The sequence below is a fragment of the Cyprinodon tularosa genome, unplaced genomic scaffold (genome assembly GCF_016077235.1).
Source record: "Cyprinodon tularosa strain WSP-4 unplaced genomic scaffold, ASM1607723v1 ctg699, whole genome shotgun sequence".
Classification (NCBI taxonomy): Eukaryota; Metazoa; Chordata; class Actinopteri; order Cyprinodontiformes; family Cyprinodontidae; genus Cyprinodon; species Cyprinodon tularosa.
In genome coordinates, this window is record NW_024039450.1 from 451,321 (window position 1) to 465,863 (window position 14,543).

At 37.8% G+C, this 14,543-nt stretch overlaps 1 protein-coding gene across 1 annotated transcript; it reads left to right on the plus strand.

Annotated features, from left to right (window-relative positions):
* Positions 1-10,577: 10,577 nt before the first annotated feature.
* On the plus strand, positions 10,578-14,146 carry LOC119771981 (sphingosine 1-phosphate receptor 1-like). The gene is made up of 2 exons (XM_038268217.1): positions 10,578-10,735; positions 11,772-14,146. Exon 2 carries the CDS (start codon positions 12,043-12,045, stop codon positions 13,174-13,176), a length of 1,134 nt encoding a protein of 377 aa, XP_038124145.1. The 5' UTR covers positions 10,578-10,735; positions 11,772-12,042; the 3' UTR covers positions 13,177-14,146.
* The last annotated feature ends 397 nt before the right edge of the window (positions 14,147-14,543 follow it).

Sequence of the window (14,543 nt, forward strand, 5' to 3'; positions counted from 1 at the left end):
TTCATTAGCAGCATTAACCCTCTCCAGGCAGATGTTGCAGATTTGCAACAGCTAAATGCCACTTAGCTAATTACTCCACATCCATATTGTAAGAGCTTTTGTTACTCAGAAGTACAACAGAAGGACTTAGTTGTGCATTTGCAACAAACAGTTTCTCTCCAGCTCACCAGATAGCCCTGCTGAATCACTTTCAACATGGCTGAGTCCTCTGTGTCACTGAAACAGATTTTCTAAGCACCAATTTCATGTAAGTATCAATACCAATTTCCATTATTTTGAAATCAATACTACATAAGATGAATCATGAATGTGTATAGATTGACACATGCCTATTAGTAGATTTTCTCTCCTCTGGGCTGTTCACCAGAGGCATTCTGGATTTCAATGTTGTGGATTCGCAACGTGTGCCTAAACAGGTACCAATGGATGCTACATGCTTTATCTACTAGTTTGCCTATATTTTGAGCAACAGTTTAACAGAAACGGCCTCCTCAAGAGGTTTTGAGATGTCGGTGGAGAAAAAGTTTGAGAAAACGTTGTCTCTAGTTTTGTGAGAGATATTTTTTTTTTCAAATTTTGTTTTGTTAATTTTTTGTTTGTGACATTCAAATAAAGTTAACATTCATATCAGATTCAGTCTTCAGTGTTAATTTACCACTCCGGGCCACTGTTGCAAATCTGCAACATCCCAGAATTCATGGCATGTGAAGGTCTCTCTCAAAAAAAAAGTCTGAATTGTATATTACTACCCCACATGATAATTTTCTATAAATATCAGATTTTTCCTGCAACTACAACTTAATTTGAGCCTGAGAGGTTTAAGGTATCTATAAATGTTAAATGTTTCAGTCATATATAAGCCCTTCTAGACATTATCTCTAAGTCTAATGATGCCCAAATGTAATGAGCAATCCGGTTTTGCTTCATTAATACTTTTTACTTTAATGATTATAACCATGATGACATTATGACAAGCACAGCAGCAATAAAAAAGCTTGTAAAGACTAAAGGATGTTCTATAGCTTCAAGAACAGAAATACCAACTGAAAGGTTAGACCACGGTAAAGGAAATAAGGATGTTTATGTTTCCATATAGCCAAGCTTACATTTAAATACACTTCACAAAGATCTAATTAAAACGGTCCCTGATGGCCGTCTCTTCCGGTGTTTATTTGTGCCATAAATTCCCCGCTGTCTGGGCTCCAGCCATTTTGACCAACTAATCTTTTTTCACCTCTTGACTTCTAACACAAATCCCTTCTTGGGAATAAATTACTGTGCCAAAAGTCTTTAGAGTGGTCTGCTTGGCTGTAATTCAAAAGAAAAACTTTTAAGAGAGTTCCCGACTGGGACTAAAGGGCGAATATAATTAGATGGTCTGTTCTGGTGAAAGAATTTACACATTTCACTGAACATGCTGTATGTAAATTACTTAGTCTTAACTAAAAACACATGGATTTCAAATACAAAAGGGGCAAAAGGCCAATATAACTGTTTTCTGCAAGTCTTAGGGTTTAAGGTCTCCAGTTGGTTAATGTTTAAATGCTTTGGCTTAAGCATAGAGCAGATGGTAAGAACGGAAAAGGCATTGCGTAGACGGGGCAGATGGAGACTTCAGACTCTGAGGTATTTTGTGCATGAAACATGGAAAGAATGGAAAAAGGAACATGCCCAACATTTCCATGTGCTTTTCCCATTTCCCCTTATTAGGAGCTCAAAGCGAGGTCGCTGCCCGGCACAGCTGCACATTAAACAGCGTGACAACAAAGATGGACTTCGACAAAAGCTGGCTATTTCTAGGATTCTCATAAATCTCTCACAGCAATGTGAAAGTTGGACACTATTGCACTTTATTTATTTCCTGAACTCTTCTTTTTGTACTTGTTTTCCAATCACAAGGGATTCCCGCCCACTAAGCCGACACGGCTGCTGGTCATTTTGCCCTTTTCGTTCTTGCATGGTACCTGACTTTTTCCAGTATGCCAGTAAATCCTCATTTCATGTCAACCATTTGTCAGTTCATAACCCCCTTAGGGCCAGAGTTGATGAAAAGATGAATGGTGCCAAATAGGGGGCAATGCCAAAAGGAAAACTCGTTAAACCCGTTTCAATATGATATAAAACCTAATCCAGAGTTAGAATTTTGATCACAGCGTCCTAATGTGTTAGAGTGGCCCTGTCAAAGTCCAGATCTGAAATCGCTTTTCTGTGGCAGAACTTGAAAGATTCTCTTCATCTGATCTGACTGAGCCTGAAGTGTTTTGCAAAAAGAAAGGCCAAAAAATTAGGTAACCAGATGTGAAAAGATGGTAGAGCGAAAACCGAAAAGACTCAAATATGTTAACTGGTAATAAAAGTTTGTTCTACAAAGATCAGAAACTGATTTTATATGCATGAATCAATTGTTTGATTTATGTTTAAAATTGTTGTTGGAAACTGTCCTTTTCCCTCTACTTCATTTATCCACAACTTTGGTTTATTCTGTTACATAAAATCCCACAAAAGAACACTGAGGTTTGTTGTTGTAAAACCAGAGATTAGGAATTCCTTATAAATGGGCTGCATTGGTCTGACTTGAATTATTTTAATTATTGAATTTCTAGTAAAGTGTTTTATAGGACGTGTTTTGTTGTATTTGTGAGAAAATTAAATTGGATCTGACTTGGCGGCATTAATTGAACTACCAGCATGCAGATTTCGCTCTGAAGTGTCCTTCATTGAGTTAAGTTTCACATTTGCTTTACAGACCTGAGAACAACTTTCCCATAGGCCTACTCTCTTCTCACAGCCAAACTTAGTAAAGGTATTAATCAGCAATCTTTTCATTTTAAAGGGTGTGAATTGGTCTCTGCTTTGTTTACACAATGACCTGACAGATGGCACAATAGGTGTGATTTTTGCACCATACCGAGAAAGGCTTAATTGTGTGGCATAACAACCCTGAACAATGTGCGGTGAGGGTATTTTCAAAGTGAAATGTAACAGAAAATGCGAGCTTCTTTTGAGAGAAAGCAGTTTGACACTATAAAGAGGCAGAAGCAGCCAGCAATGATCAAAACAGGAGCAAATCCAAAGTCTGCTATCACAACAAAAGCAGTGCTGACTGACTTCCCCTCTGAGAGCACACTGACGTCACAGGAAAAAACCATCCTGAGCCCTGCTCCTCGAACAAAACAGACTGAAAACAGAGTGTGATGGCTGGCTGGGACGGGACTGGTTGCTCTGTGCTGGAAGCCTGTGGCCTGAGGGAAGGGGCTGGGATGGAGCAGCTCCCTAATGTGGGAGGGGGGAGTCCAGAGCAGAGGGTCCTGCTGTCATACCTTTGTGTGTTAACTAACCATAGAGGCAGCACACTGAGAGTTTGCCACAGTGTCACTGTGGGGGGTTAACAGCCTCTAAACTGGAGGACCTGTGAAGAGAAAGAAGTTCCAGCCTGGTTTTCAAATGGTCGGCCTCGGGAAACACACATGGGTGGGGCTCCATTCTTATTGGAGGGGTTCCTACATGATTTGATAAAAAGTCTAAATCAGAGTCAGGAAAGTTCCTTTAGTTGCACTCTTAACTTTTTGTTGCATTATAAAAATACATGTCATTCCCTCCCTGCTTCTTACTTTTTTCTGTCTATATTTCCCTCTTCATCCTTCCTTTCACCTTTACCTTTTTGTCTTTCTTTCCTCCCTAGTATGGTTCCGTGGGTCTTTTCTACGTCCCTGATATACTTTGTTGTTCTTGTATATTTCCTTTCATCCTCCCCCCATTGTATACTTACTTAGGTGCTCCTTTTATTTCTCCCTTCCTTTAATAATGTCAATTTTTTTCATCCCGATATACATTCCTTCCCTTTTTCTCTTCTGTTCCCTCTCTCATACCTTTAAATTTTTTCCTACTAACCTGCCTTTTCTCCTTCATTTCTCCCTCATCTGTAAACCTTTTATTTCCTTACCTTAGGTCTGTTCTCTATGCTTTCCTTCCCAATGGAATTCAAGACGATCGCAGCAAAATCTGATGACAAAATTCGTGATTCTCCCTTGAGTCTTTCCTCGCTTCCTTATACACTTCTTTGTGTATTTCTTTATTTCTGTCCTTGTTTACTCTTTTATGTTTTTGATTCCTTCCCAGAAAATGCCTTGTGTCCTTCATTTCTTCCTTATGTGTATATTTTTTTTACTTTTCTTTCCATCCTTGAATACCTCCTCAGATCCTTCCTTCCTTGCACACTTCCCTGTGTCTCTTCTTGCTTCCTTTTATATTTTCCTTGTATCCTTCTTTGCTTTCTTCCTTCTATAATAAACTTTCTGTACCCTTTTTTATTTCTCATTATACACATTGTGTTCTTCCCTTGTTCCTGTGTGTCCTTTTTTTTTATTCCTCCCTTTCCATCTTCTCTTGGTTCCTTTTCCCTCCACATTGTGTTGTCTTGTTGGCTTCCTTTTATTATCTTTCCTTCTCTCCTTGAATCCTTCCCCCCTTCCTCATTCTATCTGTGTTCTTTATTTCATCCATAGTTTCCTCCCTTCTTATTCTATTCTTTCTGATCTTTTCTGCATCCACTGTTTTTTTTTTATCCTTATTTGTTTTATTGTTTCATTTAGCTGAAATCAGCACCGATGCTCCAAACCTTTACAGATGGTCACCCTTATTTTGCATCTTTTTTGTTCTACTTGAATCTGTAATGTGATGCTGAGGATGATCAGTTTTTCAGAGTAATCAATGACCTACTAGGATCTGGTAACATCTCATGTCACTTTGATTATTCTTGTCGGTGCAGAATCCTTATGTGTCGACACTGGACCTTCAACCAGATGAAAATACTTATATATTTTGGATCAAATGTATTAACTTTTTTATAATAATGATGAAGATTAAATATCTAAACCCCGCTTGTTGTAACAAGTAATTTTTATATGTCATAAAAGTGAATTAGAGGGACTGGAAATTCCAGAAAGTTGAGTCAGAAAAACCACTGAATAGTTAAAGATGCAGAGGAATCCTGTCTAAAAAACATTTAATGTGATAAAAAAAAAAGACAGACACTGGGAGAATAAGGGGATAAGAAGTTTTTAGAGGAGAGATGGATATTGAGCTGCAATTTTCACTTTATTAAAAGAGATTATGTGAAGCAAGAATGAGTCAATTATATAGCCACACGTGTTTTTTTAAAAAGTTATTAATTAATAACAGGGGAGGGAAGTGACTAAGTTGCTCAAATTGTTTATCGCATGTCACTCGTCACAATTTTGCTGTGCTGTGTGTCAGACCCTAAAAATGGTGACTTCATCTGTGTTTTTTCTTAAGGATATCCCTCTTTTCAAGGCACAATGAGACTGCTTCCTGTTTAAACGAAGGCCCGGTCCAGTCCTGCCGCTCACCCAGGCTCGACCTACGTAGTTTCCTCAGTTCTTTAGCTGCTGTTCATTCCTGCAACAGACACTTGGTGAACTGTGAACAACAGCAGTGTTTACAAAGAGAGACAATAAAAGCACGTTAAAAAAACGAGTGAACAGGCATAAAAGCTGTGTTTTTATAGGCACACCCATAGCCCACTTAAAGTTCGTAGTAAGGGGGCGAGTGACAGAAAGCAAGGAGCTTTCACTTTCAGGTGTTACTAGATATGCAACATTATAGAAATATTTAGTTTCCTTTTAAAAGCGAAAGGTGCTTTTTAGTTCACACTTTTTGAAAATAAAACAAATTTTTTGTTATTATAAATATAAATTCAAGAGTATTTTCAAGTTATTGTTTTTTTTTTTAAATAAAAACTAAATGGGAAAAAAAACACATTGACAGACCAAATATATAATAATAAGGGTGATAGAAAAGTTTAAATTTGTTGGGAAGATGATTTTAATGTCTAAAACTCTAATGAGTAAATAGGAAATTTTGGTTTATTAGCAAGTTTTATTCCCTTTAAAAAAAAATTTCTAAGTGTAAAAACTAAAATATGCATCCCATTAGATTGTGTAGGGAAAAGTAAAATGCATGATACCCCCTATAATCAGAGATGGGAAGTAACGAAGTACAAATACTTTGTTACTGTACTCAAGTAGATTTTTCTGATATTTTTACTTTACTTTACTACTTATTTTTATGGCGACTTTTTACTTCTACTCCTTACATTTTTACACAAATATCTGTACTTTCTACTCCTTACATTTTTAAAAATTGGCTCGTTACTTTAGTTTTGAATCATTTCAATGGAGTTACCGTTATTATTTTTCACGTCATCAATACCAAATTCAAACTTATTGGATGGGAATCTACGTTGCATTTGACGCACCACTACAAGATGAATGGACAGATTCGGCGGTATTCATTCGCGGCAAATCATTGCAGCTTGGTGGCGGTGGCGTTAGCATAGTAGCATGGACGACGAGATGATTGAAAATGAACACAACGGAGATCTAGTCCTATTGGCAGACATCCATTTAAAATGTAGGCAACGGCATGAAAAAAGTGGTTTCTACTTTTACTTTTATACTTTAAGTAAATTTACAAGCCTGTACTTTGTTACTTTTACTTGAGTAAAGAAGTTTAATCAGTACTTCCACTTTTACCAGAGTATTTTTTAACACAAGTATCTGTACTTTTACTCAAGTACGGAAAGTGAGTACTTTTGCCATCTCTGCCTATAATTCACCACAATGGGGGCGGTGTGTCTGATCTGTTTTGCAGTCCGCTACCACACATTGAGTTCTGTTTGCAGGTTAAGAAAAAAAACTTAATTTTTTTATTCTCATCTGGTCAGAGAAACTTCCTCTTTGTTTGCTGTGGTACCTTGAAGGCTGTTTAGCTAACTTAAAATGTGTTGGGTTTTTTTCAGCAGTTGCTATTTTCTTGCTGATCTTCCCCAGAGACCACATTAAGTGAACATTTTTTACGAGAACAGCTTCTCTTAACTAAGCTGACAGTCTCCACAGCTCCTTCAGAACATGAGCCCATTGTCTGCTTCTCTAAGTGAACTTGTTGATTAGGAGGACAATGATGTTTTGGGTCATTCTCTTTCAACTTTGAGCTGGAGCCTAACCTTTCTTTAGATATCTTTCCAACTCTCTCTGTCTTCTGGGTTCTTTGGTTTTCACAATACGGTTTGTCCACTAAGAAACTCAACCTCCAAGGCCTTTACAGAGCAGCTGTATTTACACTGGATTAAATCACACAGAAGAAGACTCTACTATTTAGGGGACTTCTTACGGCAGTTTGTTGTAATGAATTCTATTTAAGGGGATCTGAAGAGGTTGAACTGAGGGACACCCCACCCTTTTCCATGAAACTGCATGTCTTAACTAATAGAAAAAAAATGTAAACACGGGAAAAAAAAACACATTTAGTAAAGTACTTTCTGCTAAATGTTTTGAATTTCTGGCTTCATGGCAAGGAAATGTGTAATCTTAGCATACTCTGCCACAAATACATTATTACAGAACAATCATGGTCAGAGTTATGCCTTGAGTTACGCCTGTGTTCCAGGGGTGGCGGTGGGTGGGGGGGCTTCAAAAACAAACCCTATAAATGGCATCTTTCCCAAAAAAAAAAGTTTTGATGTGTGAGTGAAGTATAATTACAGATAAAGTCTAAGTGAGTTATTTTCTGAAATGCGGGCTTTCTGAACAGGCCCAGCTGTACCATGATCATGTAGGCTTTTTTCCACTGAAAGCTGATGTGTAATTATGAAACATACACAAAGAAAAGCCATAGGAAGTTCATAAATAACTGAATTTATCTATTATTTTAATAAATAAAAGATAAATTACTTAAGATCCAACAGATTTTTAAAATCTGTTTGTTGAACCACAGGTTCTAATTGACAAATTATGTCAATTAGTTTTACCATTTGGCTGCTAGGTTGATTGCTTTACAGCTATAATAAGCATTACATTATAGCCATAAGAGATGGGCTCAGTCAGCCTCTTAAGTCATTGTCAGCAGATCTCCACACATCTTTTTTTTTATCTCAGCTTATCCTATCTGGTGCTGGAATTCTATTTAGGATAAATATACTTCATCAAGATCAAATGATTTCTTTTGTTTGTTTTTCTTTAAACAGATATATATGAAACCCAATTAAATATATTTCAACCAGCTTATATTGGCTCTACAGTGTCCGAGGAATGCAATAACAGTTTGATCACATGATTTTAAAGGAAATTGAAAAGGTCATGAAAACTAAAAAATGTGACTAACACACAAAATGCTGACACTATTGAACGTTAGAGATGCACTGATCTTATACCTGGATTAGGTTTTATCTCCAATATTGACTTATTAGCTGGATCAAATATAAGTGATTGATTTGATTTTGGATATCAGACATCCAATCCAGTGCATGTTACATGGAACTGTTATTTCCTTCTTTTTGCTACTCATTTGTTGATAAATAATATAAATTACATTTCTAAAAGTGTCAATTTACCTTATTTTTTCAATGTTTATGTCATGGCTAAAGCCTTCACTCACATGACAAGATCTATGGCTCATTCATTCAACAATTGAATTAGATCTGTATCAGATGTCGGCTATTACGCTTAGCCAATATCGATATCAGATTGGATCAGAAAAAAATTGGATTGGTTCAGTTCTATAGCTGGGTATTTAAAGATGGGTATCGACTCCAGGATTTTAAAATGTATTTATTTATTTTTTTGTTAAAGGGCTCTGGTGAAAAAAAGAAAAACCCTAAATCTTAATCATGTATTTGGATGAATTACTCAGTGGTAACAGGAATGACTTTTAAAAAGCATGCCATGTGAGTGACTTTTAAAAGGCTTTTAAACATATTTTTCTGGTCCCCTCAATAAAACGTCACCATGTGACATGATGCTACCATCGACTCTAGCACTGGAAAAACGATCTAGAAATAAGTAAAAATGTCCAAAATTAAGTCTATTTACCCTTAATTTGAGTAGGTAAATGAGAAAGTTTGCCAATCGAATAAGGATTATTACTCTTAAAATAAGATAATTAGATAATATGCACTTGAAATAAGACAATGCAATTGTTTTTTTTTCTTATTTTAAGTGTAATTTATCTTGTTCCATTGGCAAAATGTCTCTTTTACCTCTTCAATCTAATAAATATTCAGTTATTTTAAGAAAAAATTACTTATCTAGATTTCGATTTTTTCCAGTGAGAGCAGACACATTCACAGTCAGACAAAGGTAAGTCATTTCAGAGTCTTATTTCCTAGAAAACACAGAGCTTGGGTGTCCTAGAAACGGGAGGCTCAGACTGGATCACTCAGGTGGAAGAGACTCAGTGAGTAATGCGGCTTCAGGAGAAATCTTAGATTTGAAAGAAGGTTGTGCAGTCCTTATAGTTTTCATATGCAGGGGTTTGTCATATGGGGGAACCTGAATCGTTCAGGCAGTGTGGGAATCCAATCATGAGGCAGTGACACTTTCTCTTTCTCTGATGGGTGGACAGGCAGGTGAGCTCTTTGGATGGATCCAGGAGGCAGCGAGGGCGACGGACTCGGAACCAGCGTGACTGGAACAAAGGAGGACAAGGGAGGTAAGTTCACACCAAAAATATCAAGATGAGAGGAGCTAGCGGGTAAGTTACCACAGTGTGGAAATTAACCAACTGGCGTCCGTCCTAGGAAATCTACTCTTCTAAATACTGCCTCCTGATTGCAGTGAAGAAGCATCAGCTGGGAGCTCATCCTGCGAAACACACCCTAAGGAGAAAGGTAAGTCACAAGCATCCAACATAGAGACCCAACACCATGCCTTTTATTGTTGCCAAGCTTCCCTAAACTATTCTTTAAGTTTTATTTTCTCTCATTCAGTCTGATGCAGCTACACAAAGTGCATGGAAATGCTTTTGACAATCATTTCAAAAGTGATAAATTATGACTGAGTGGACAAAAAATACGTATAAATCAATGCACTGCAACAAACTCTCACCTGTTGATTTGCAGCTTTTGTGATTGAATCAGAGCTGTGATGCTCTTTTTCAAAGGGTAGATTTTTTCCTGAAAGAATAATGTTTTTACAGCAGAGCTGAAAAATAAATAGAGCTATTTTGTTCTAAAAGTGGCAAACTATCTGAAGTCTGCGTGACTTTGCACAAAAAGCGCCTAGTTGCTTTATTCTAATCTAAAAGTTTAAGTAGGATTTGCTACCCAACCAAAGTTGCAAATAATATTAAAATATAACAAACGTTCAAAATTATGTCTACAAAAAATGTGCTTCTGTAAAACTGTAATTCTAATGGCTTAAAGTTAATGCCTTTCAAAATTCCTTTTTACAGTGTAGGTTGCTTTAAGATAATCCTGTTTTTAATCTCCCTTTCTAAATAAAGGGAGGATTTTCTATTTAATGCAGCAAAAGTAATGAGTAACATTTATTATTCCACCTGAGAAACAAGTTAAAAAACAGTAGCAACACTTGGTTTTAGCAAGCTGTAAACTCCATAAGGATAAACTGATAAAGGTAAAGCTCTGACTTTCTTCCCTAATCATACCTCGACTTTTAATCTGTCTGAGACCAAGAAGAAAAAAAAAGAAGAAAGCAAACTGCGGGGTCGAAAAGAAGGGGGGAGGAAAAGCTCGTTTAAGGGCAAAAACATTAAGCCAACCCCCGCATGTTGAGTCCTGCCCGCCCTCACTTCCACTCAGTATTCACTCTCATGGTGCGCTCTGATCCACATTCAGAGCGCAGCGTCCTCTCATGCAGCCGTGGGTTCACTCCTGCACACTTTAGGTATCCGTGGATATTTGGCGTGAAAGTTCTTTAAGGTGAGTGAATAATTACTCAGTTTCTGTGACTATTTTAGATACTTGTAGATCTTTTTACGCACAGCAGTATGATTCAGATCTTCATAGTAGAAGTATGTAAAACCATCCTATTTTTAAGTCATTAAATAGCATCTCTATATAAAATCAATCACATAATAAAGTCATAACTTCTCTAAACATTTTAGGTCGTGTAACTCATCAAATTTTAACAATAAAAGTTAAGTATGTTTTTGAGCAACACTCAAAATACCTTTTAATTCCAAATAGGAAAAAACCGGCATCTTTGGATAGGTGCGTTATTACGCACTGCATTACGCATTGGTAATGAGTCGCAAAAGTCGATTATTTCAGCTTCTCTATTTATTTAGACCATTTTTCTGCTTTTGTTGAATATAGATATGCAATTGTAGAAAAATAAATCTCCCACTTAGTCTCTATGTGATTATGATTTGCTTCCTTTTTGCTCCAGTTCAAGCATAACTTGTTGCATCCGGCCTCGTTAGTTAAGTGATTAAAGAGATAACTATGATTTTCTGCCTCATTAGCACTGAAAGTTATCAGAACCAGAACCAAAGATTGGATTGGACCCTGAATGAAATAACATTTGGAGCTAGTTCATTATGTTTATTCAACATATTGGTAAATTGTTAATCATTTAGCGTCCAGATTACATATTATACTGTCAATAAATGTATTTTGTCCAGCTGATCTGGTTTATGGAGGATCATTAACTTCCTACTTTGGCAAAAAACATTATATAGTTTATTTTTAGGGATTTAAAACATCCATTTATAACTTCCCTCACACCCTGAAAACATATTATTTTATTTATGGAGGTAAAATCTTAAGATTGTTTTGCACAAACGATGCCCCCTACTGGCATGGGGGCGAACAAACAATGACAAATGGTCCCTATTTGTAAAAACGGTTTTAAAAGTGTCATATTACCATCTTTTTTTATAGCTCTTATGTTTCTTGTCATTATTAATAATATTTTCTAATTTTTTTTATTTCTATTTTTGCTTTTAATATGCAGGCTGCCTTCTCATCTGTGTGTCCCAGATATTGAACAAAAAGATTTTGGGAGGAAACTTTTGAAACCACAAGAAAGCCTGGCTGACAACATCAAAGCAACACCTTTTTCCCCTGCTTACGTATCAAGAGACGGAAGAACGTCTGACAGCAGGACTCTGACATCTTGTTTGTGGATCTAATTTTATAATCCGTAGAAAAGGTGGAAAAAGAAACCAGTCTTCCATTCCTGGGGAATCCCAACAATAAGTACAGTTTCTACCCAAGCTGCAGTAATGGACTCCATGTTTAGTGTGTACCTGAACGAACAAATCATTGAGGAGCACTATAAATACACAGGCAAGCTAAATGGGACCAGCGGGGATAAGTACAAGACTGGACTCAAACCGGACGCCATTGCTTTCCTGCTTGTCTGCCTGCTTATTGTTGCAGAGAATGCTGTGGTGCTTATTGCCATCTGGAAGAACAAGAAGTTCCATATCCCCATGTACTATTTACTGGGGAACTTAACTCTCTCAGACCTGCTCGCAGGTTTAACCTACATGATAAACATCATGACATCTGGTGCCAACACGATGAACATGACCCCCTTGCTATACTTCCTGAGGGAGGGCTGTGTGTTCATCACGCTGGCCGCCTCCATCATCAGTTTGCTGGCCATCGCCATAGAGCGGCATGTCACCATGGTGAGGATGAAGCCCTACCAGGGCCATAAACAGGGACGGATGTTAGCTCTGATCTTATGCAGCTGGGTGCTGTCAGTGTTCCTGGGTGTTCTGCCAGTCCTGGGCTGGAACTGCATCTGGCAGCTCAATAAGTGCTCCACCGTCCTGCCGCTCTACGCTAAAAGCTACATCCTCTTCTGCATCACCGTCTTCAGTGCCGTCCTCATGTCCATTGTGGTTCTCTATGTACGAATCTTCCGCATCGTCAAGTCCAATACCCAGCGCCTCGCCACAGTTCCCCAACGCAAAGGTCTTTACCGCAAGTCTCAGAAGTACATGGCCCTTCTGAAAACCGTCACCATCGTCCTTGGGGTCTTCATCGCTTGCTGGATGCCCCTTTTCATCCTATTCCTTCTGGACTTCAGCTGTCCAATCAATGAATGCAAGGTGCTCTTTAAGGCCGACTACTTCCTGGGCCTCGCAGTGTTAAACTCCTTCCTTAACCCCATCATCTACACGCTGACCAGCAAGGACATGCGGAAGGCCATTCTCAAACTGCTTTGCCACCGCTGCCTCCTAACTAAAGACGGGAGAATGAAAAAGTTCGGTTTGGCCTTCCTGGACTTCAGCACCACCAAAACGGACGCAACGTCTCACAGACTAGAGGGAATGGAGACGACGGTTTCTTCTGCGAACCTTCCCTCAACTATTAAAGCTATTTATCCAAGGATATCCAAGATATAACACTCTGACTCAGAACTGAAAGGAAAGCACACAGACTGAAACTGGTCGTGCTGCACTTCGATTTGTGCATAAGACTCATATTTAAAGAAACATTGGAAGGAAGAGAAAAAAAAAACTGTTGCACTTTGAAATGATTCTAGTTTTAAATTGTCCACGTTTATAAAGCTGGGAGAAACAAATTTCATGTTTGACTCATATTTATACCACTTCTATGTGCCTTCATTGTTGCTGAAAGCCAGTCTTTCATAGCATTACCATTAAAGACTCTTAAGCAAGGCCAGTATTAATCCAAGACAAAACCTAAGTTGTCTAGTAAGTTCTTGCAGAGGCCAATAAATCCAAGCCTTAGTGTTGACATTATGCAGCATCTGTAATGTGCAGCTGATTAAGAGGGGAAAGCCCAAGATTAAGCTTTAGGCTTCTCTCCCACTGCCTTTGTAGCATATAATGACACGTTGTCGTGATCACGGAGCCATCCACACCCAAAAAAATTGGCGGCTGCCCAAAGGTTGTAATCTCTGCCATGTGAGTTTTGGTCAGCGCTGAGGCCGGCGGCATCAGAGACTCTAAAGACGTCAGACAGAGGGGCCGGGCTGGGTGGCCCTTCAGCTTTGGAGGTCCCTCAAACACATGTAGCATCACACACGACCAGTGCTTTAAAGCAATAAAAGCTGACAGCCGAGGCGTGGCGACGCCTTTTTTGCAGGCTGGAACGTGGCAGTTAAAAGTTATAGCTTGATAGACAGACATTTCTGCTAGAGGACGCTCATCTTTATTCTGTGAATTTCTTCTTTTTGTGTGTGTGAAGGCCTATCAGTGAAATTTAATCACATTGTAAAAAAAAAAGAAATGTAAAGATAAAAATCTATTTTCTTGTATTTAGTTTGTAAATATGTCTTACCTTCATTACCTACATAAATTATGCTTTTTTTATATCTGCACTGAATAAACATGTGAATGATTTTTATCTGATGTTCTCTTTAATTATTTTTTCTAAAAAAAAAAAAAAGGTAAATGAATTTCATTTATTTTTTTTAAATCCCTTATTTTTAGAAGGTTTGATAGAAATAATCCCATTCAACACCTTAGAATTGGGGTCAGAAGCTCATTTTTATAGATTGCACCATGAAGTCTAAAAAGTGCAGCTAAATTGAAAGGTCTGCTTTCAAAAGATAAATCCTTACCATCGTTTCTTTTGCAGTTTAGCCACTATTTTAATTTTAAAAGAACACATTCCTCTACGTTACTTATTTGAGGGCCACATAAATACTGCAACAGGTTGGATTCGGTCAACAGGCCACGAATTTGACTCAGAATACTGTCTAAATGAATCAAGACGCATTAAATTAATATTGTTTGCAATAAAT